Source organism: Microtus ochrogaster, chromosome 1 (assembly GCF_000317375.1).
Source record: "Microtus ochrogaster isolate Prairie Vole_2 chromosome 1, MicOch1.0, whole genome shotgun sequence".
Classification (NCBI taxonomy): Eukaryota; Metazoa; Chordata; class Mammalia; order Rodentia; family Cricetidae; genus Microtus; species Microtus ochrogaster.
Genome location: NC_022009.1, coordinates 41,126,703 through 41,151,425, shown reverse-complemented (window position 1 = coordinate 41,151,425; position 24,723 = coordinate 41,126,703). Strand labels below are relative to the sequence as shown.

General features: G+C 38.5%; 1 protein-coding gene across 2 annotated transcripts in view; it reads right to left on the bottom strand.

The window, feature by feature from the left end:
* Positions 1-3,247: 3,247 nt before the first annotated feature.
* The window catches only part of Papola (poly(A) polymerase alpha), a 53,601-nt gene continuing 32,125 nt past the window's right edge, over positions 3,248-24,723 (bottom strand). Inside the window, exons 13-22 of one of the 2 annotated variants that reach the window (XM_005343525.2) lie at positions 23,906-23,959; positions 23,388-23,507; positions 21,327-21,436; positions 19,241-19,362; positions 17,044-17,186; positions 13,745-13,845; positions 13,071-13,291; positions 8,889-8,951; positions 7,255-7,329; positions 3,248-5,190 (exon numbers count right to left, since the gene is read on the bottom strand). In XM_005343525.2, coding sequence (XP_005343582.1) covers positions 5,095-5,190; positions 7,255-7,329; positions 8,889-8,951; positions 13,071-13,291; positions 13,745-13,845; positions 17,044-17,186; positions 19,241-19,362; positions 21,327-21,436; positions 23,388-23,507; positions 23,906-23,959 — 1,105 coding nt within the window. In that variant the 3' untranslated portion in view covers positions 3,248-5,094. The remainder of the gene's footprint in view (positions 5,191-7,254; positions 7,330-8,888; positions 8,952-13,070; positions 13,292-13,744; positions 13,846-17,043; positions 17,187-19,240; positions 19,363-21,326; positions 21,437-23,387; positions 23,508-23,905; positions 23,960-24,723) is intronic. The other variant, XM_013345859.2, reaches the window with a different exon arrangement.

Below are 24,723 nucleotides of genomic sequence, written 5' to 3'. Positions count from 1 at the left end.
CAAATATCAAGAGCTGATCTTTGGTCTAGCAGTGCATGCTCACAACACTAGTGCCATATGAAGACCTACTTACCATAAAGGTCAGGTTTATTGGTAATGACTCAATGACTCCAGATAACCTCACAGTCTGTTTTTATGTTTTATGTTCTAAGATCATGCTATGTGTGTTTTATTGTTGCCTGCCTGTGACCAGTAAAAGAGGATACTAGAAGACCAAAGTGATGACGGAAAGCCTGAGCCCAGACAAAACAGTTTGTTTCCTTTCAGACAGCACTCAGTAAAATAAAAACCAAGGTATCTTTTGAGCTTTGCCTTATCAATTCTGGGATCTAATAAAGTCATCCTTACCACTTAAAAACAGACTCTGAAGTGGTAGAGCAAAACAGAGAAGTTAAAAATATGCTTTCAGACACACTGCTGTATTGGACATTATTTAAATATATTGCCCACCCTAAGTCAGGGGTGGACAAATGGCTCAGGAAGTAAGGTGACTGTCATGGAAGTGTGATAGCTGTCATGAAAGAGGAGACTATGAAAGAAGGGACTCCAAAACACTTTTCTGACCTCTCTAGATGCTCTGTCCCATGCATATGCATTCACAAATAAGGAGAGGAGAGGTACAATCTTGACTTAAACATGGGAATTTTGATCTGAACTCAAGCACAGCTGTAACCCTTTCAAAAGGCATAGGATTCACCCCCACACCTGTACCTTAAGACACCTCCAGGATGCCTCCCCTTCTTTTCAGCTGCCACCATGCCATAAAGACCCACAAAGTCTGAAGTCACACATCAGTAAGCACTGCAGGCATCCAGGAGGTCATGGGAATGCTGGAGTTATGCTTCCCCACAAGACTAACTTAGACAAAGACCACCCAGGTGGGAAAGCTGGTCTGTGTACCACTTGACGAGGGACCAGAGCTCCTGCTCAACTTGTCAACCTGCATAAACTGTGCACTGGTCAGTGAGCGGACAAGGGTCTCCGTTGCAAACACCAAGACTGGAGCCTGTCATCACGAAGTCCAAACTCTTCTGCAGAAGAGCTGAAGAGAAGAGGAAGGGGTGTTGGAGGTACCTGTGTCCTGGTGGCTTGAAGCCACCCGAGGAAGTTCAATAAACAATGACATAACCAAAACAAAAGAAAAGTACCTAGGACAGAGACAAGAAAAATCAAAATGTATTTTAATTCCTTTCGACCAACAGTGTCATTTGATTAGCAACTAGGATGTTATCAAAACAGATTTTCTTTTAGCATCCCCAAAGGAAAAAAGTGAGTTATGTCCAGAAAAAATACAAACGCTTGGAGCCAGTAAAATTATATGAACTATAACAACTTAAAAAACAACAACAACAAAAAAAAAAACCCCGAAGGTTTGGGATTGAGCACACATTCTATTATTAGTCTCCATCACTGTTAATCATATATAACGGTGCTGTCTGCACCTTCTCAAGGTCACAGAGCATCCTGGGCTGAGTGTAGCTGGAAGTTGTTTGCCTGCTACAGGAAGACCTAGGTTCTGCCCCAAGCTCACCAAATAGAAGAGGAAATGAAATCAATAAGCTCACAATGTGTTCAAAAACCTAAGAATCCTTTACGTTTCTCTTTTCTACCGTTAAACCCAGGGAGGAAATTTTGGCAACAACTTTTAAATTGGTAAGGGGTGGGGGAGAAACTGGTTCTACAAACATGAGAAATATCACAAAGACTTAGACCGTTTGTTTCTGTATACCTGAAGGTCATGACTCATTTACCAAGCTCAGATCTGAGTCAAGACAGCATCTATTCGTGATTTTGGTTTAAGAAAGCTAACAGAAATGTGAACTAAAAACAAAGGATAGAATTCAGGCCAAAAGGCAACTTATTTTCATTGTACTATTCATTTTTATTAGAATTAAAATAGGCAAGAGATCCCAATGTGTGTGCTTTTAGAAAACAATTCACCATTCTGTTCAAATGCACGTAAGCACACTAAGGTCGCACGATTCGGCCTACAGTGTGTGCTATAGTGATTGGTCCTTTCATGTGTCAGTTACTACTTGGAGCTGCTGATTTGCTGCCACCTTGAATGCAGCCAGAATTAACATTATGCAGAGCTTTAAAATATTTTTTCTGTGTAGAGAAAAAAAGAGGTACTAATTAGAAAATATAAAAGTTTTATTTCAGAATTTACATGAGGCACAAAACATTTTCAATTATCATTTTACTAATTTAACAAAATGCCTATGGGCCACATGTGTGACAAAGTTCACGAAGCTGGGTCCAGTCCGTGGCTAGTTGTCTACCAGGGTAGGAGCAAGGGAAGCTCAATTCTGTAGCAATGGAGTCCTAATTTTTTTTTTTTTACCATCTTTTCATTTTTGCTGAATAAGCCCCAAACTGACATTCTGTGTCATTAAGAAACACCCCTGAAGTCATGTACTTGATGAAGTGTCTAAGAATTTGGACTTTTGGAGGTGGGATGAAAGCACAGGAGCTAACCCTCTGGAAAATGGCTTTTATATAAAAAGTCTCTTTACTAAGACACAAGGTAACTATTTAAAGGTTGATCATCACAAATCCAAAGGTTAGTCCACTTCTATTCATGCAATATGAGAGTTTAAAACAACAGAATTTGATTCGGTAAAAGAAACAAGATTCAAGATGACTGGAATACAATTAAAAATGGACTGAAACCAGCAGTGCCACCTGCTGGCGTAAAGGGAAATGCAAACTGCACCAGTACACGGGAGACAGTGTGCGATCCGGGCAGCGCACTGCTGTAGAGGATGGAAATCAGTATAGCTACACCCATGCTCCCCTCTCCAAAACACAACTACGAGAAAGACAAACACCTGCAACCATGTGAGACAAATTAGTACTCAGTTGCCAATAAGTTAACCTAAAAAAAAATCTGTCAAACATAACCACACTAAATTCCAAATCTTCACTTAGGATCCCACTACATGTTATAGGTAAACCAATTGGGTCACTGGAGGGATGAGGAGACACGGGCAAAAGAAATCAGCCAACTGTGGGATTGTGCTGTTTTTTTTTTTATTGTGTTTTCAATGGAGAAATACATCATCTGTTTACAAAATAGCTCTTGAAAAATACAAGGAGTACAGATACTATAAAACAAAGCAAACTCCAGTCATGAGACACTACTTACATCATGCGAAAGCAACAGTCTGATCTCCAGGTTATGAAAACTAGAATTAAAAGTCACTATACAGAAAAGATCCACGTCTCCAGCCTGGTGAAACTTGGATGCAGTTACATGGAACGTTTATTAAACTGAATTTTTCCCAATGTGTAAACAAAACGACAAGACTAAATCTGTGCCTGGTGATGTCAATCTAACTCTGAAGCTACACACACGGACACCATTACACGTCACCTGTTAGCAGACCGTCTTCTTTACTCAAGTGGTGGAGGAAGGGCAAGGTGACTGCAGAGCAAGAGGTGGAGAGTAGAAATACTGTATATAAACAATGTAAGTGGTAAAAAGAAAGCCTTAATTAATGCATAGCTTAAGGGGAAAGACTCTACTCCAACTTTGGAAATTAATTTAGAAGGACAGGGAAGAGTTTAAGTAATTGCAGTTTAACATGAGAATGCACAAATATGAGACAGAATGCAGCGAAATGGAGGATTCAAAAACCATGCTCACACAAAGATCTGCTGCTACGGGTTTGCTTTATCCAGATTAAGAAAGAATAAGTTTATCAAAATCTGGCATCCCTCAGACGTCACAAAGATGGACGAGAATTCTGCTACTTAATTATGAGAAATTATTGTCTTTAAAGGAGGTTTCTAATTTTTTGATAGAACAAAAGATTCAAAAGTGGACAGCTGAATGTCAAGTGCTTGCTAGAAATGATTTTAAAATGTTTCTGTATGTAAAATTCACTGACAAGTTTTGATAAACTGGTTAAAAATAAAAATTAGTTTAAAAATCTGGAAGAAAACGCCTTTTGCCCACCTTTAAAATTGAAAATCAATTTGTCTAAGACAGAGTTCTGTGGAGTGTACAAAAGTCCTCTTAAAGATCAAATAGCAATCCTTGGGAGATGCTTCATAGGTATGGCTTTCAGTCATTCTCAAGTTCCAGCCATGGGACCAAAATGAAGTGTTCTGTGCCATTCAGCACAGGGTCACCGATTTCATGTCATGGCTTGGGAAAATACTGGCATTCTGGTTTCTGTGTAGTAAGCCTTACCTTGAGCATACAGGCAAAAGGGGAAAAGAATAGCAGAAAGGGGAAGAGGAAGCGCTTTTGTTGTTTTGAAGATAATAAACTGAAGGCAAAAGAACAGAGAGCTTCAGAAAGCTCAAGGACCACACTGTTGGCTGACTGCTGATTTGTATGCACTATAAAACAACTCTATAAATAAAAAAGAAATATATATTTCTTAATCATAACCCTATCCAAACCAAGTATCTCTTAATTCTTCTTTCAGTGTCCAAAGTATACCTTAGCATTGACAATTCACCCTAAGGGTCACAACTGCTCTTCAGGACGGAGCTAGGTGTTCTCTCGTCCTCTGTGAGGCAGAGCAGTGCACCACAGCACAAGGTATCCAATTTAAGGACTAATTGTAAAGAAAATTCTTTGGGGGAAAAAAAATTGAAAATCCATTAAGCTGAAAAATCTAAAATTAGTTCTACCTTCTAATAAAAAATACATAAAAGTGCATCATCAGAATAAGGAATTCTTATGCCAGTTTGTATTGCAAATTTTCCAAACAATGCATCACACATAAACCCAATCTGGATGTCAATTATGGATACAAACATAGTTTGAGGGCTTTGTTTCTTTTTTCTTCTTAAAGGCAGTAATTTTTCTGAAATAGTTAATGCAACTGTTGCTAACACAATAATAATAGTACTCCTGGCTTCGCATACTAACCTGGACTTCTGATCAAGTGCTGATGAGCCCAAGTAAGGGAGGTCACCAAAAACCTAAATCCACTGTCAGTCATGTCTAGTCTTGTACCCTCCATTCTCCTTGTTTTGTTTTTTTTCTTTCTTTTTCTTCTTCCTTTTTTTTTTTTTAAGCATCTGAAGACAACAGGTTGAGTTGGCAGATACTTTTTATGGACCCTGAGGTGGTTTTTACCGATTCAGTCTCAGTTTTATTGAATTCTTTATAACAGGAATAGGATTTGCAGGGAGAGCAGGGATATCAGAAAGGTCTGTACTGGATGTTTTCTGAGAAGAAAAGCAAAAGAACACATCATGATTTAAAGCACTGTGACTTATAATGGGATGTATTTCCTGCTGCTTTATTATCTAGGAATGGATGGAGCTTTATTATGAGAGGCAAGTATTCAAATTAAAAGAAAAAAAGCAATTCTAAATGGTATAAAATGTAATGTGAATAAACATTAACTAGTACAATCACAGTCTAAACTTGCAGAAAATTTCAAAAGCAAAAATATTAACAGTATTTAAGATATATCAAAAACTCTTCTAATAATTTCAAAAGCAGCTCTCAGAATGTTTCACTAAAAATCATCTATAAAATAGTATTCGACAATGAGTAGTTATGATACTAGCAGCTCCAACAAGAGGTGTTGGAGTGCCCTCATGTGGAAGAACGTTTAAATTCACCTGATACACAGAAGCAGCAGTTTGCAGAACTGACTCTATAACTGAAAAATAATTTAATCAACTTTTAATTAACTTTTGGGGAATCTGCATTACACAGATTATATTGCAAGGCATCTTTAACATTCAAAAATACAGAGATAAATCATAAATGTTTTATGAAAAATTTCCCAAAAGACACAGAGGTTGAAACATTAGACAATGAGTCTCATGTTCTCCTCCTCACCTAGTGTCAATAACAGGTAATTCAAAGCCAATCTACCTTCCTTTGACCTTTAACCTTGGATTATTCTGAAGGAATGGAAATGCTACCAGTTCATCTGTAATTATCTCGAGACGTAGCAATGCCGTGTTTAGATACTACCGCTTCCTCAAAAATAAGTCCTTCCACATAATCACAGGATATAAGAAGCATTCTTTAAAAGCAGAATAATCGAGGTGGGTTTTCTTTAGCTGCTTTATAAATCTTTCCATTTAAATGAAAAGATTTCTCATTAAAAAAAAAAGTTTAAAAGGCAACACCAAGAGCTTGCTATGGCTTGAGGATGTACTCGGTAAGACAAACAGCAAAACAGGCATCTGAATTGTAAATGTGTCCAAGGATCAATACAAGGCACACTTATCATGTTATTTTAGCTACCTCTCATAATTTTGGTTGACGAACGGTACAGAGTTAAAATTATTTCAGAACTTGGATAGAACACTGATATTGGAGACTGTGGAGGTTAACACTCACGAAGAGTATGTTTTCCATGACCACATGAACTCTGCAGTCAGAGCAGAGCATCACGAGTGGCGACTTTCTCAAGGATACTGTTCAGTTAATCCAGTTAGTAGTACTTTGAGAAAACAGATTTTTTTGGTGCCCAAGTTTGACCTAGATTCTAGTTTTTTCCTTTGTTTTCTAAGGATTTTAAATCCCTTTAAAAGGATTCAGGAAGAAAACAACTGTTTTAGAAGCAAAATGAAGGCAAGGCAAGATCACTAGTATACTAGGAAATATCACAGCAAAACACTAGCATTAATTAACCAAGGTGTCATATACTGTATAATGAATAAATAAAACCATTACTAAAACTAAACTGAAACAGAAACACACTTTAAAAGATCAGTGAACCAAAGGTAGATCAGGAGAGCCGCTACATAGTGAGACCTTGTTTCAAAAAAATATCTATGTTTAAGTACTAAGTGAAGTAAAATGAAAATCTCTGTAAGCCTTGTCAACGGTTCTGTAACAATTTTTTGTTCTTGGTTTTACTGTCAGGCCTTGACCTATAAATAACATACATCATCAAAACCTGACAGCTGAGGAGCTGAAGGACATCCAGTATAACAGAGCAGCTCCAGCTGCCTCCTTTTCCTCTGATGGGTCCTCACTACCCAGCTCAGCAGTTTCAGCCCCAGAACCGTGCCTCCACATCCCAGCAGCTGGGATGCCAGTGTACGTCACAACTCCAGGCTAGATAGCGCATTCTAACAACTCAGAGCAGCAGCTCCAAATCCTAGCATTTGATAGCTTTTAAACTCCAGAAAATTTACAGGCTTCAAGTAATTACTTCCCAAACAAAATTTTAATAGTCTAACATGAACACTCAGTTCAAATCAATATACCACTCTAATAGCAAAGTCCCTTAACAAAACTCTCCTTGCTTTTGCATTTAGTACCTGAGAGGCCAACAGAGAAGTTGATGCAGGAACAGTTTCTGATTGAATCGCATTTGTCTCCATATCAACTTGTTCCTGGGAGACAAAGGATGGGGAGAAGGGAACAAGGACGTTAAAAAAATAATAATAAAGAGTATAAATGGGCATGGTGGCTAATAAAAAAGACAAATTAGCAAAAGGAAGATGAAGAGAGATGTACTTACATTATATGACAGTATGTCATCAAGCCCTGTTATAGGTCATTTCCCCATTTCAGATATTATAAGATGTGGTCAAAATAGCTCATAGTTCCCAAATAGCTCTACCTTGGACATTTTAACAAGTACTAATTAAAGGTATGCACAGGCACTTTAGAAAATGTTACCCAGACAATAATTAACAGAACATAAATCCAAAGAAAGTTCTTAACTATGTGGGGAGAAAATGCATGTTAGTATATAAAATTACTGAGAGGCACAAAATTTGCCCCACATCTGTAATTAAAGTAGCAAACATGCCTGTAAACTGTCCTTTCCTTACGGTCTCTCCTACCCTCCTCTGCCTAACAATCAATTCCCCAGTTCTACTGTGAGTGCCAGTCAACCCCTGGCAAACTGTGTCATCTCATGGCACCTTCACTCTCATCGTGTATAAAACACACACACAAATGGAAACACAGATAAAAACAAATTTTTAAAATGTGAAAACAGAAAACAATATTGCTTTACCTATGAAACTGAAAAGGGCAAACAAGAAATAAACACCAAGAATGGAAGCGGTGCCTTTCAAGGGGACTATATGGAATATGTATCAAGTTCTTAAAAATTTATTAAATAAGTATAACTGAATGGCAGATATTTACAGTAAGGCAATACTGCAGTGGGAAGGTGCAAACTTGTTTTCAATGGGAACAACTGCCAACAATAAGCAACTAGTTGGGTAAGGTGTGATTAAAAAAAAATTCCAGTGCTGTCATTATGCAGATTATGTAACAATCATATTTTCTTGATTTGCAAAGTGCATTAAAAATAGTAAGGAAAAGGCACTGGTACATATGCATACACAAAGCTTGAAAAACACCAAAAGGATACTGATTAATTCATGGAAATAAAATTCATGGGAATTTGGCTAAATTGAGAAAATTAAGTCTTTGGTGTAATTCAATTTCTAAAACTATGTCTTTCTCAGTTTTTCAGTTTGAACACAACCAATCTCTTCCTCACTTATCTACCGCATTCAAGTAGAAAACTGCTGAAAATGAGTCTTATCAACAAACCCCACTGTCAGACCCCACTGTAGAGCCCAGAGTCTCAGACTACCTTGAATTACAAGCCATCAGGCAAATACTGCTTCAAAAGAAGGTTACCATCTTTTCAGTCAAAAGCAACACTTCCCTTCTTGCCCCACACAGCCCAACCCTCACTCACTTGTACTGTCACTAGTAACTCAAAAAACACTTGCACCATCTTATCTAAGTTCCTGTCTTACAGACTGTGCTATTCCCAGTTTTAAGCATTAATTGATATTAAAAAGAAACCAAGAGGTCTCTAAAAACAGTAGTAAGAAAACCCCACACTCCAGTAAACAAACAGCGCACCACCAACAGGCACCTGCACCGTAACTGCACTTCTACCCAAAAGGCTAAGTTAGTATACCTTTGTTTCTGTTTTATCATGTCCACTCAAATCAAGACAGTTAGCCTCTTCGCTTGTTTCATCCTGTTTTTAAAAAAAAGAGCTTTATTCTCCAAAATGAAAAATTTAGATTATTTGCCAATTAACGCTTTAATTTTATAAAGTTTCAAAGCTATAAAGATAAAATATTCTTAAAATAGATCACAGACTCTTTCTAAGGGGGCTTCTGAGAGTGAGTAATTTAACTTAGCTTTAATAAGCACCAAAATTTTTAAACATGATAAAAACTGTTTTTGTCAATCCCATCACATAAAGTACATTACCCAAACCACAAAGCTCATGAAATATTTTTTTCTAAGGAAAACATAGTTCCCTGATCAAACAACCCTGAGAATGAGAATAGCAGGATCCCCAGTGAAGGAAGCTCACTGTGCCCATTAGTGCACCAAATGACTAGGAAACTTTATACAGAACATTCTTTAACTTGCCCAAGCATAACCACTCTAGAAACACCCGTGCACACAGAAACACACACCCTGTCTCAGGAAAGCATCAATAATGGAAAAGAATGCAGGGCCTGAGGTCCTCCTTGGGTCTTACAAACTATACTAACACTGTATTTTCCTAGCTTTGTTAACTAAGGAGTTCATTTGTGCATCTGCGCAGTGCATTGAGTGTGCACACGGAGGCCAGAGGTGCGGTTCCTCATGAGTCATCCACCTTCTTGGGGGACCATCTGTACCCTGATAATGGGAGGTCAAGCATGTGCTACCACACCTGGCTTTTTACATGGTAGTGAGTCCTTGTATTTCATAGAAAAGGCTTTATCTCCTTAGTCCCTAATGTTTTAAAGAAGTTTTTTTTTAAAAAAGCAGAAACCACAGGTAACTTAAATAAAAAATAATACAGTGAAAACTAAATTTAATAATGGTCTTGTTTCTTACAAACAAGTTAAAAACACACACTTGCTTAATATACAAATACTGACTACATGACACACTTCAAAATAATTATTGATCTTGCTGTGACACATATACTTCTATGACTGTTACATGCCCTAAATTGTAAACACACATTCAAATACTTAATGATTGAAATCAGATACCTGAATGAAGAAAGACTATGTATGAAACAAGGCTGGTGAGTAGTTAACTGTTGAGACTGGGTGACAATAATGTAACTTTTCTACATGCATAAAGTTTTCAGGGCTTGGAGGTATAACATGATGGAAGATGAGTCCAAGTTTGCAAATTCCCAATACCACATACATAAAAATCTTTAAAAAAAACTTTTAAAATACACTACATATCTTAATTTAGATAAAATGTAATAGAAGAAACTTACCACACTTACTTTATTGGGATACATGAACACACTAAACATCTCTAAAACCCTCCTATATACAGATGGATGAAGACAATTCCCTATTCCCACCTGAGATTTCATCTGTGAGATGACGTCACTATTAAGTCCATGCTGGCCTCCTATTTCTCTACACTGATTGGTGAAACTACAGCATGTGTGATCATGCCCAATACATCAACAGAAAACAAATGACCCAGTTAAGGAGGGTTATACTATACTATACTATACTATACTATACTATACTATACTATACTATACTATACTATACTATACTATACTATACTTATGAGATGCCTAAACTAAACTAAAACTAAAATTGGTTTTGTAACCGTGAGACATTGAGCCTCGAGTGCTTCCACTGGGAAATAAAACCAGCCCACAAAGTGAGCAACACCCTCTTGTACTTTAGAAAGTTCTATGACTGTGTTAACTGGTTCTAAGGAACTAATGAAATCTTGAGAAAATTTATAAAGTAAAAAAAAATTTAAGAAAAAAGGAGGAAGCCTGTATTTTAAAGGACATTTAAGAGACACCAAGAAGTTATAATATCTTACCTTTTTTTGGCCCCATGTTTAAACAAGAGGCTATTTTTAAAACAGTGAGATCAGAGACATCCTATTACCAAGCAAGCTAATCTGACTGTGCTCAACTCTCTTACAGATGGGATTTGTTTGTTTGTTTAGGAGACAGGGTTTCTCTGTGGAGCTCTGGGTGTCCTGGAACTCACTGTGTAGACCACACTGGCCTTGAATTTACAGGGATACACCTGCTTCTGCCTCCAAAGTGTTAAAGGTGTGTGCCACCGCTGCTCCACTACAGATATGATTCTAAACATTTTAATATACGATTCTAGCGAGTAACAATAACACTGTGTGGATTCTGTTATAGAAGAACTTGGGGGAGAGGTAAAAGGAGGCCAGGCATGAAGATCATGCCTACTAAGCCAGCACTCAGAAGGCTGAGGGAGGGAGGGAGGGAGGATGCTACAAGTCTGAAGCTGTTCTGTACCACACAGGACAACCACGGATAAAGTTTAAAAAAAAAAAAAGAGTAAATGTAAGGCCGACTTGAAGGCAGTGAGTGCTGAGCTCATGAGAAATGCAGGAGCATCAAATGACTGTGTGTGTGTGTTATCCACATCAAATGTAACTTTATACCCCACTGCCGCTCTAGGCCAGGGAGCACAAGTATCAATGCAATTACAGAGTGGCAAGCCATGTTTGTGGACCCTCATTCGCCACAAAGCTCATTAGTGTTGCCCATCACAAGGAGATCAGGTGTAGAACTCAGAGTCTATTATGAAGGTTAAAAAGATTCTGTCAGGCAGTGGTTCACATCTGTAATCCCAGTACTAAGGAAGCAGAGGCAGGAGGATTGCCCTAAATTTGAGGACAGCTTGAAGTACTAGGATTTTGTTTTTCGAGATAGGGTTTCTTTGTGTAACAGCCCTGGTTGTCTTGGAACTTGTTTCCAGGCTGGCCTCAAACTCAGATTCACCTGCCTTTTCCTCCCAAGTGCTGAGACTGGAGGTGTGTGCTACCACCGCCAAGTACGGCTTTTGAGACTACCTCAAAGACCAATTTCCAAACCCACCTCCTAGAAGAGCTCTGACACAGAATATCAGCAAGTCTTTAATATGGCTACCTAAAACAAACAAATAACAAGACTCAGCACTCAAGAGACTAAGGCAGGAGTCAAATAAAAACATTCTAAAAGAATAAGCTACCATAAGGGGCTTATGAATGTAATTCTGAAGTAGAGCCTCCAACTAGCATACTGTAAGGCCCTGGATTATACCCCAGCACCACAAGAACATTAACCCCACCCCCACACACAAACACACCGGTTTTCAGAAATTATCTTATACAGTCTAACCATTTCATTCTACTTTAGGAACATAAGTAACAACATCTAAATTACTCCATTAACTGTAAATATTCTATCTAAAACAAAGGCACTGGATTAGAAACTTTTTACCAATACTGCTCAAAGTGTAATGGATACCCAAGAGAAACTGAGGTTCTTTTTCCTATTCTAAAGAACGTTCCTGAATAACAAATTCTAGGGCAGAATTCATCATTGAACAGGTGACTGGGGACTGATACCTCTAGGAAATGGTGATGTCCTACTAAAAAGTAAACAATATGGGAGTAACTCCAGAGATCCGACTGTCACTATATTAAGACTAATACTAAAGGAGTGCAGGGCAGTTCATTAGTACAGTGCTTGTATGGCACCCCCAATGACCTGGGCACAGATTTTCCAGGACTACAAACCATTCATAAAGACTCAAGCAGTCAACACAATGTCCAGTAGTTTCCCAGCACTACTTGCATCTCAGTGCTGTTTTGACAGGACTGTTAAAACACTGATGAAAAGCTTCCTGGAGAGCTGGTAACCCTAAACTAACCTGCCTTTGCAACTTGTTCAGTTATTAGACTAAACCCTGAGGTGAGGACTGAGAACTGTGGATTTAAGTTTCCTCTGCAGGAATCCCTAGGTTACCCTCTGCAACCAATTAGAATATAAAACTCTGTATCTGAGATAAAGACAAAACATTGTCAAAAGAGCCATAAAAAAATGGTACAAATATACAGTCACTGGAGAATAATAAATTAGGATATTAATTGTATTATTTGCGACTACTGCCAAATGTGGCAGCTCCCAGAGTGGGAGTGATAGGGAGCCCTACTGCAGTGAAGCAGAGCTGCAGTACTGCACAACTGCAGCGAAGCACTGCAGATGCAGGGTCTTTCTGAAAGTGTTCCCCACTAAATTCAAGAGCAGGCGAGCAGGACTGCCACGACTGTATCTTTTCATGTATGTATGCACATATACCTCTTCTGTTTTGGTTTTCTTAGGACTTTCTTCTTTATGGGGTGAGGATGTTCTCTTGACTCCTGCTATAGGATTAGGTACTTTTGTTGCTGCATTTCCTGAAGGTCTAGGCGATGGGTTTACCAGACGTGTTGAGGAGACAACTCTGGAGACCGTAGGCTTTGGTGGTGGAGAAATGGCTGGCTGTGTGGCAGTTTGAGGAATGCTTTCACTCGATGGACCTAAACAGTAAAGATACAAGCATACAAACTAAAATCATTAAACATCAAGTTACAAAGAAAGTTTGTCTCTAACTTGTTTATGAATAACTTTAGATGTGCTATTAAAAGCCAGGTACCAAGCAACACCTATAACCTCACATACAAGGGGTGACATCAAGAGCATTAGGAACTTGGAGATTAGTCGGGGCTAACAATAAACTATGCCTCAAAGGGGGGAGAGGGCGCTGGAGAGATGGCTCAGAGGTTAAGAACATACACTGCTATTGCAGAGGACCAGAATTTGATTCCCAGCATCTACATTAAAAGGCTCACAACCATGTGTTAATTCTAATTCCAGAGGCTGTTTGGGATGCCTTCTTCTGACCTCTGAAAACACTACACCTACATATTATACATATAGACAAACAGGGACACACACATATACATAAACAAAATCTAAAACCTTTTTCTTACCCCCTGAGCTTTCACTGGAATTTGCTTGTGGCACAGAAACCTCAGAAGCCTGGATGCTGGTCACAGATGCTGCGGTCACAGCTGGAGCAGGACTGTTTCTGCTAAAATAGGGAAGGGAAGGAGAGGAAGGGGTCAATTAGAGTATTTTTAACAACAATTATAAATGTTAACATATGCTACAGATTTTGTTTCTTTGATTTTAGGTTCTTGTGCTTTTGTAACAATTAAAAAGCATATAAAATGCATACATCAGTATAAACATAACCTATGATGTACACTTCACACAAAACAGTAGCTACTAGCTGGGCACACGCTTTTAGTCCCAGCACTTGGGAGGTAGAGGCAGGCGGATCTCTATGAGTTCAAGGACAAGATCCAAAGCTACAGAGAAACCCTGTCTCAAAAAAACAAAAGAAATCCAAAAACCAAAAGAAAGTATCGCCTAAAAATAAAAATATGGCGCTATTCTTCACTTTAAATATGGGCAGTACAATGAGTATTTAATCTGCCAGTGAGAATAGAATACACATATCTAACTTGACTAAGTATTAATCTGAAAACTGTCTAACATGATTAACGACAATCTTGGTTCTAAAGTACCTGCTCTTTGAGTATGACAACTGCTATAAGAAAGAGTAAGAAGTCGGAGAAATGTCTGCCAACAGAAACCTATAGGGATATAAAGAAATCTCAAAGCTCATCTACTGGCCTGAGTATACAGCAGAGACTCAAGGGACAAGAGGCTATTTTACTATTTTATTTTAAACCCCTTTTAAGCCCCTGGTCTCTCTGCAGTGTCCTCTCATCTCAGCAAATGATCTTACTTAGAACTTGACAGTCAGTCAGTCACTAGTCAGGAATAATCAAAGGACTCTGGGAAGATGAGTATTCGGCCTGCCTATTCATGCTATCCCACACAAGCCCCCATGTCTTTATATGCCAGTACATCTTCATCTCAGAAAAATCATTCTTCTACTCTTCCATCTCAACTTTTCTGCTCAAGCAATTATTCCATTACCATTTTGTTTGTATGTTTGTTTGTTTTTCAAGACAGAGGTTCTCTCTGTAGTCCTGGCTGCCCTGGAACTTACTATGTAGACCAGGCTGGTCTCTCTATAACTCAGAGTTTTAACCACTTCTGCTTCCCAAGCACTGGGATTAAAAGTATGTGCCACCATCGCCCAGCATTATATTACCATTTTTTATTTTTATTTAAGACAAGGTTTCTCTGTGTAAAACAGCCCTAGCTGTTCTGGATCTAGTTCTGTAGACCAGACTGGCCTCAAACTCAAGAGATCAGCATACCTCTGCCATTCAAGTGATGGGATTAAAGGCATGTGCCACCACCACTGAATATATTACCATTACCATTTTTTTTTAAAGTTTAAGTTTTGTTTTTTGTTTTAATCTTCTGAAAGAAAAGGCACAAAGTCATCAGGTTACCCACCCCGCAGCACACATTCATACCTGAAGCTGGACAGACAGTAAAGCCAGGACAATGGCAGCAATACTTTTTTGATTTCTGTTGCCATATGTTCACACAGAACAGGATGTTAGCTTTAAAGTCATGGAGACCATTAGAACATAGAAATAGCGGAGTCAACAGAATAGGTGATGGCACTCAAGAAAAGATCAATATAGGATGAAAGACAAGTACACAATGAAGATGAGAGATCTGTTTGGAGGTAGCTAGGATTATGCAGTAAGAACCTGCCTCAAAAAAGCCTTGTAGTGTTCAACAAAAATAAGTTTGTTAAATTACTAAGTACAAGCCTATTTTATAGTTTGTAGCCCTACATTAATTTCTAACCCTGTAAATAACATACGTACGTGAATATAAAAAATGTGGAAGCTAACACTACAAATCAGAAACTGTTAAGTGTGACTCACAGGATATATATAACCTATATATATAATGTAATATATATAGATATAGATCTCTGATGAGAATATTATATATAGTGAGGCCGGGAGTCTTCCAATAGAGCATGGTTAGTTAGAAAACACCATGTACAAGAACTGGGAAAGAAAACAGTAGACTTTTCACAGAACCTCAGCATTCTCTATACTTCTCCAGAAAAGCGCCCATGACCCTGATTAGATGGTAGTAGAAAATCCCAATTTTAAAACTGTTTTCAAAGATTAAAATATGTAAAAAAAAAAAACTTAAAAGTCAATGTTTTCATGCTGACTTATTAGTAGCAATCAACATAACCATCACAACTGCCAAAAAGGTCCCCTGGAAACAGGTTGTATGGTTAAGACCTGACTGAAAGAGAATGCCAGACAGCACTAACCTGTGAACACTGAATACAAATGCAGCTCTACTGTGTTCTCAATCTTAAAACACAGATATATCCTTCTTTGCGATTTAAAACTACTTTGTATGTTTACAAGCATATTAAACTCTCCAAAGGGAAAAATGCTTCCTTTACCTAAAACTACTAAGAGCAAGCAATTTAACCTTCCCTAACAGCAACAATGATTTCAGATGAACTCTATCATGGCACAGCCCTGATGTGGGAGTCTGCTGTTTTGTGTTGATTTCATTGGTTAAATAAAGAGACTGCCTTGGCCCTTTAAGAGGACAGAAAATCAGGTAGGCAGAGTAGACTGAACAGAATGCTGGGAGAAAGAAGCTGAGTCAGTGAGTCGCCATGGTTCTCCCACTCCAGACAGACGCAGGTTAAGATCTTCTCTGGTAAGCCACCTCGTGGGCTACACACATTATTAGAAATGGGCTAGTCCAGGTGTGAGAGTTAGCCAAGAAAAGGCTAGATATAATGGATCAAGCGGTGTTTAAAAGAATACAGTTTCCGTGTAATTATTTCGGGTAAAGCTAGCCGGGTGGTGGGACGCAGACCAGCCCGCCAATCTTATTACAACACAGCCCTACTGTTGGCTTTCTAAAGAGGTAACAACAACCCTGGAGAGATGAAGGCACTCAGTCATTCATAAAGGTTCACTGGCCCACAAAGTGAGACACAAGTATAAACAGTAGAGACAAAATTAAAAGTTGCAGCCCTCAAAATAAAAACTTTTAACTGTCACATTAAAAACAAAAGGTCAAAGGAGATGAAAGAGGGAACTGGGGACAAGGCAGAGTAAGACAAAAATACTTAATATGCACATATGAAAGTACTTCAAGGAAGCTTACCATATTGTGTAACTAATACATACTAATAAAAATAAAATTAGAGAAATCACAAGTTAGAATAAAAAGACTATAAGCAGGGAATCTGCCATTATGTTTAGCAAACAAGTACTTACTCCATCCCCTCCCAGCACTCTTGTCTTACCCCTGAGAGCTGCCAGAACTGTTCAATGGACTGGTCTTCATAGCACTAGTGGGTGAAGGCACAGACATGCTGTTATCACTGTCCATAGACAAGTCAAGGCTGCTGTCATTCAGAGCTGTTAACTTGACTCCTTCTGTTGAATGCTGCAGCCAAGAAAAGTTTAATTTAAATGTCTTTATGTAATCAAACTTACATATGACTTCTAGTAAAAAGCACTTCATAAGTCATGTATCTCTTTACTTAACTACAGGTCTGATAGAAAAAAAGAAGTGAACTCTACTTATGCACACTTTTACACAGTATAAATTTAAAACTAGAACAAGAAAGTACGTGAAACTTCTAGCAGGACTATTAACACAGATGCATAATTATAAGGTCTCTATAAGCAGGACATTGACAATCTGTCAGGACCACAAGGTTTGGCTGTTTTCAGTATTATTGTTAATGAAAGTGGCATGGTAGAGCACACCTTTAATCTCAGGGCTCCAAAGACAACGGGCAGAGGTAAGAGGATCTCTTACTCGGAGGCCACTATGGTCTAAAGAACAAGCTTCATGTCAGTGAGAGCTACACAGAGAAACCTTATCTTAAAAAAAGTTACATGTTGCCCATGTTTGTGTTAGACCCTGGGCTCAGGCAATTCTCCTGTCTCAACCTCTCAATTTTCTCTAAAGTAGCTGGAATTACAAGCATACACCAAACCCAGCATAATGTACAAAATTCTAGTTACTCCACAATCAACATAAAAATTATATAACTAAAGAGCTTAATTACATATAGTGGCACCCACATTTACTTCCAACATTCAGCAGCTTGAGACAGGATGATTAGGAATAAAGTCAAGCCAGGGTTACAGATTGACTTTTAGGCCAGTTTGGAATACAAACCTAGGCCACAAACAAAAATCATTTATTGGTATTAATTACTATTTTAAAATAATCAACAAAGATCATTGAAAGCAAAAGATCTGTAATGATCACTGTCCTATTTTTGGAGGAGGCACAAGACACATCGACATGACCAGTCTGTAGTTCAGGCTAGACTTTAATTCAGGTTTCCCACCACAGACAGTGAGTACAGATACAGACTGCAAAACAGCTTCATGCTTCTAGTATTCATACCAGCTTCAGAGTTCTACTTTCACACCAGAAAATGATCAATGTAAAAATATTTCAAACAGGTAGATGGGCTCAAACTAAGCCATACAAATACAGTAGGCACAAAGCAATCCAGGTCACAAACTGGTGTTTTATTGGAAACATCTGAACATGAGTGACAGCAGTCTGTATAAATATACAGATTCCATCAGATATTCTCCTGGAAGATCAAACAGTGGAGAGGACACCTTGCCACACAGTCTATTTTTAGGGCAATACAGACTGAAGTACAAAAAAACCTCAACCAAAAAACCCAATTAAAGCTGTATACTAGTTAGCTCAACAGTCATTTAATAGTAAGACTTTAAAAGGTAATAGGAATCTATGGTTCTAGAAAATGTTTTAAAAAATGCACATAGCCAAAAATAAAAATCCCATTTGCATTCACTTCTGAAAAGACAATGTTTCCAGGTTTACTCTACAGTAAACTTCCACCACAATGCATGTGTTTTAACATATTACTATCAGGACTGTGGTGAGGTTCAAAGGGTTATACATGTTTAGTGGAGATCCTGAATTTGGTCCTCAGCACCGCTGAGCTCCAGTAAAGAAAACCTAATTCATATTTAAGCAGCTTCCAATGGGCATTTCCTTATTGAGCCAGATGTGGGGATGAACATATGTAATTAACCCAACATTCAGGGGAACGAGGCAAGAAGTCTGCAAATCTGAGGCCAGCACTTTATGTGGCATTTCCATATATCAATGTACCTACCCTAAGTTGTAAGTGATCTTGTAAGAACAGAAGCTAGCACAGCAGTTCCCAAACCATGGACTGAGACCCTGTCTCGAAAAACTATGGGGAAAAATAAAAACCCTTCTCTGAGACATTCATGGAACTTTAAATGGTTAGAGAATATGGGCACACATAAACCTAGGACATAACCACTTTATAGCCATGAGACAAATAAAGGGCACAGTGGTGGGAGTGAGATTTCACTGACAAGTTTGTATAATGTTGTCCTCAGTGAATGGCCACAAGCAGGCCAAGTGCACAAAGCACGGTATTGCTGGTGCTGCCAACTTCCTTTCTACCTCACCTTTTTCTTCTTCTGAAGCACGTGACTAGGCAGCAGTTGATGGAGTTGTTTTCTTTTCACATGCATTGCTGCAATCTTCATATCCAACTCAAACATCTTGCTGTTTATTGCTTGCCTATAAACTACACAACCAGACGATGTTATGAAGAACAGAAACATTTAGACATCTTAAATTTGGAGGCAAATGGATGGAAAAAAAAAAAAAAACTTCCTGAGTGAGGTAACCCAGACCCAGAAAGACAGAGTATGTACTCACTCATAAATGCATTCCAAAAGTAAAGCAAAAGATAACCAACCTACAGTCCACAACCACAGAGAAGCTAGAACCCTTTTCTAGAAATAGATGGAAGCAGATGCAGAGATCCACAACTAACCACTAGGCGGAGCTCCCAGAGTACAAAAGAAGAGAGGGATGAGCATTAATACGAACAGAGGAGTCAGGACCATGAGGGGAAACCCACAGAATAGCTGATCCAAATTAGTGGAAGATCACTGACTCTGGATTGACAACTGGGAACCTGCATAGGACCAAAGGAATACAGGTGACAATGGTGTGCCTTGGGCAGTATATGGGGCCACTGACAATGAGACCAGGATCTAACCCTAATGCATGAACTGACTTTGTGGAGCCCATTCTCTATGGAGAGATACCTAGGCACAGGGGCTGGGATGGGGTAGTAGTAGTGGTGGTGGTCCTGCCTCACTGAGGTGATGGGACAGACTTAGTTGACTCCCCAGGAGGCCTTAACCTCTCTGAGGGGAGGATAGCAGGTGGGGTTGGGGGAATGGGAAGGAGCAGGAGGAGAGGAGGGAGGGGGAACTGAGATTGATATGTAAAAAAAAAGTTTTAAAAAAAGAAACATTTTCATTAAGAGCAGGTTTAATTCATTCAGAGGAAAGTAGTGTAAATGGAGACGACCTTTCCTTCTGCACAAGCTGAGCATGGCCACTTTGCATTGAACCCATGGTGTCTTACACAAACAGCCAGTCTCAGAAACAACTTACACTGTAAGCTTTATTAGATAAGAGGTATGCATGCCTCTCAGATAAGGGCCTTGACTTGACTCCCAGGACAAGATCAAGTAACTTAACACTAATAAAAAGACAGCAGCCTCTCAGTAGCACAGTTCACTCTCTAGGAACTTGCTCACTGCTTTCTTATAGTATGTGCACCTATCAGTTCTGTTAATGCCTTGAAACATTCACCCTTCCATCCACGGCTTCACACACACAGACTAAGTAAATAATAGAGAGGAACGTGTAGACAGCGGCTCTGCTGCAAACAGGGCTCATCACTTCCCAGGCAGGTCAGAGCAAGAGAGCACTGGGTTTCAACAAGTTTTCACTGTCCTGTGCATAGGCTGTAGCTGACCACAAGTAACCCAGAAAGCAGACAGTATAAGAGAATACCTCACTTCTCACTAGAATTAACTGGTGTCAAATGACTCTTTAACAAATTGTTTCCGTTAGTTTCTTTTTCCCTTTTTAAAACTTTTTTAAAATGTTAAATCAGTTTTCATAAAAGAAACAGTAGGAAAAGTGAAAATGCTAATAGTGTGTGCTGGGAGATATTTGAAAAAGAAAAGAATTAGTCCTTCAGGAAGATGCACTGGTGTCCTTGTATGGCTCACAAATTCCTTGAAATGCTGTGCGCATCTACACAAATCACAGATTTTGACAACACTACCCATCACTTAAGGGCTTTGAATTAAAACATCCCATCTTTATCTAAGAATCTAGTTCACCTGACTGATAGACATAATTACCCTGTTCCCTTTCCATGAGTTAATACTCACTTTATCTAATTTAGTTAAACAAGTTACCAAAGTTTCAGCTTCATCAATTCCCAAACTCCAAGATGACTGATATAGGTTGTTTCTTGTCAAAATGAACTGTGGCCAAATCAATTTAAAATGGCCTTACCTACCTTTAAGGCCTCCCTCAACACACAGAAGTTATTCATACTACTCATTACTGAATCCACTAAGATTATGTTAATGATAATTGTTCAATAATCACTCACTACAAAGAGCACTACTATGTACATCAAGAAACATTTAAAAATTCATTATTCAAGTAGACATACCTGTATCTGTGAAAGACTGAATATCATAGGTGAGGTCGACACTGAGATTTTCAGAGTTTTCAGTTTTTTTAAACACTAACCCAATCACCCACATTGTGCGAAATTCCTCCCTGCAAAGAACATTATCACAGGACATTAGATACAGCAGAGCATAAGGATTGACAACCTAGGTGAGTACATGGGAAATTCTAAGTCAAAACCTGATCAAAATGTGCCTACCCCCTTACCTGTCATCTAGGCCGTTACTATACAAACGAACTTCCCAGACTACACTCTTACTTTTTTGTTTGTAATGAGCCTAGAGTATTAAAGATACTAGTATTTGTTAAATGTGCTCAATATAGTACAGGGGAGAAAGCATGCTTTTTGGGAAAGTCTAGGACAAAAAAAAAAAAAAAAAGGATCTAAAAAGCAAAACACCACCACCAACAACAAAAGTAACAATAAAAACAACCTGGATTTTTCTACATATAAAAATCTGTCCTTTTACCAGACATGGTGGCACACACCTTTAATTATAGCACTTAAGAGGCAGAAAACAGGCAGATTTTGGTGAGTCTGAGGCCAGTCTGCTATACAGAGTAGAGCTACACAGCGAGACCCTGTCCTAAAAATATTATGCCCACCAATCCCCAGTCCATACTTTCTAAACAGTCCTGTGTGGTTCACACATATCTGTAACGCTAGCACTTTGGAGGCTGAGGCAGGAGGATCACCAGATTGAGGTCAGATTGGGCTATATATACAAGACCCTATCTCACAAACCAAATTCAAATAATTCCTTTATATGAATCTAAAGTAGAAAAATCAAATGTATTTCATAATAGTCTAAAAATAAGACCAAACTCAAGTAAGTAAGCCTTAACCTCTGCTTTCTGATCATCCTTTCTTCAAAGTTTCTCAATTGTTCTAACTTCCAAATGTAAAAGAGGGACAATGAAAGCGCCACCTGACTTGTAAGGCCCTGAACAAAAAGGTGAGCCTGCTTTCAAACATTTAACCATCTCTGCAATGGTCCACATTCCACCACATATCAGTTATTTACAAGTTTAAATCAAAATATATTCCCTTCAAATAAAAAGCAAAGATAGATGATAGAATAGCCTATAACTACTGTATAAAACTGAAGAAATGTTAAAAAAAAATACTCAAAATTAGGACAGATCTACAGAATAGATTGAGGGGAGTGGGTTGAGACAGGCTTTCTCTTTAGCTTTGGAGCCTGTCCCGGAACTAGCTCTTGTGGGAACTAGCTCTTGTGGGAACTAGCTCTTGTAGGCCAGGCTGGCCTTGAACTCACAGAGATCCACCTGCCTCTGCCTCCCAATTGCTGGGATTTAAGGTGTACGCCACCACTCCCAGTTTACAGAGTAGATGTTTGTACTTAATTAGATAACAGATACTTTATCATCAGAGACTATTACGAGAAAAAAACAAATTTATTTCAATGCTAATTCTTTTCTTTATTTTTTTTTTGTTGTTCCTGTCCTGAAACTAGCTCTTGTAGACCAGGCTGGCCTAGAACTCACAGAGATCCGCCTGCCTCTGTCTCCCAAGTGCTGGGATTAAAGGTGTGCGCCACCACCGCCCGGCTAATGCTAATTCTTTTCAAGAAAGTCTTCACTGTTTCTGATCAGGAAAAACTCTGATAAAAATAGCAAGTTAATAATCAGCAAAAGACTTATATTCTACCCAAAAGGAATGAACCAGGGATGAGGAAGACAACCAATACACACATCTTTACAAAAGTTATACCCAGAAGCAAAGAGGGTCAACAAATTAAAGATCAAACAACTTTAGATATAGTCAAGGTTATCTATGGATCCTTACCAAAAAAAAAGCACATTGTAAGCAAATAGCAAAACCAGCTATAGTCTCCCTATAGCAGAAAATGGTGGCATATGCATGTAAGCACAGAAAGGTGCAGGCTGAGACATGAAAATCAAAACTTCCAGGCCGGTCTGATTTACAAGACCGTCTCCAAAATCAAAATGCCTATAAAAGCATCTACAACTAACCTGAAAGGACAGGGAAATGGGATTCAATCATAAACAGGCTTACTTGTCAGGATTTTCTTTGGGGGCTGGAAATGACTGGGGGTTCACATGAGCCAGTGTAATAAACTCATTCTTCTCCAAGCTTCCAACCAGGATGCGGATTTTTGATTCCACCAAGCCCACCCTGGACAAACGTCATTAATATTAATGACCGATTCTATTAAAAATTTCATATGTAAATCAAGTTTTCATGTAACAAGGCAATACAGATATTGTATACAATACACATACCAAGGCAGTTCAAATGATTGAACTATTCCCCTAAAGATAAAACTAAGAGGATCTACCAAAAAATGCCAAATTGGATGAAAAGAGAACCGGGCAACTTCATCCAAATAGAAAGTTACACTAACCCAGGATCTAAATATCAGCAAGCTGAGTCAAACAACAAAGTACAGTCAAGAAGTGAGCTGTGGGTCTTTCTGACAAGGTGCACGCTTCTTTATGAACAGATGCCCCCCACGCTTGTGCACTGAGCTATCTATCAGACTTGTTCGGGGAAAGCCTCCTCTTACTACTCACCATTCCAGACGTTGCTTTTCCGTGGGCGCACTTGCTAGAAGTACAATATAATGCCTTTGAAGATAAAGACAACATGCTATTTATTGTATTTATGTGCTTTGTGCTGGATCTTACAGCCAAAATGTAATAAGCTTCTCACATTTATAGACCAACATTCATTCAGCAAGGGAGTTTGTAATCAGTGTGCACATAAAATCATGTAAACTAAATTCCATGTTTTCACTATTAGCAAGCTGGATTTTCTACAACAAACTGAATAATTATCAAGAGTAGTTGAATTTTCAAGGCTTAGAAAACATTACGAGGTAATTTTGCTCAACACTTCAGCAGAGTGTTCTACCTACAAAATTAACAAAAACACTCACGGAAAACGATTGAAAGAAAACGTTTTCATGGAAACAACAGCCAACAACAACAAAAACAGGGCTCTTGACAAAAAAGCAATCATTAGTATAGCTTTTACAAAAGGTAACTTAAAAAATAACATTATGAACATCAGGCTTCAGGTAATATCAAATGGTTTTTATCAACCAAACTGCATCTGGAGTCAGGCCCTCCACCCATCCAAACCAATGGTATAAATAAACTCCCACAACAGAGATGTGGCTATCCTACGAGAAAGAAAGTGATATTTTTACTCAGAACTTAAAAGTCTTATTTAAAATGTAGAAATGCCAAATTGTTATTTCAAAAGATACCAAGGGCAAGTATCTATTCTTATGCCTTTTCTTTTCTTTTCTTTTCTTTTTTTTGGTTTTTCGAGACAGGGTTTCTCTGTGGCTTTGGAGCCTGTCCTGGAACTAGCTCTGTAGACCAGG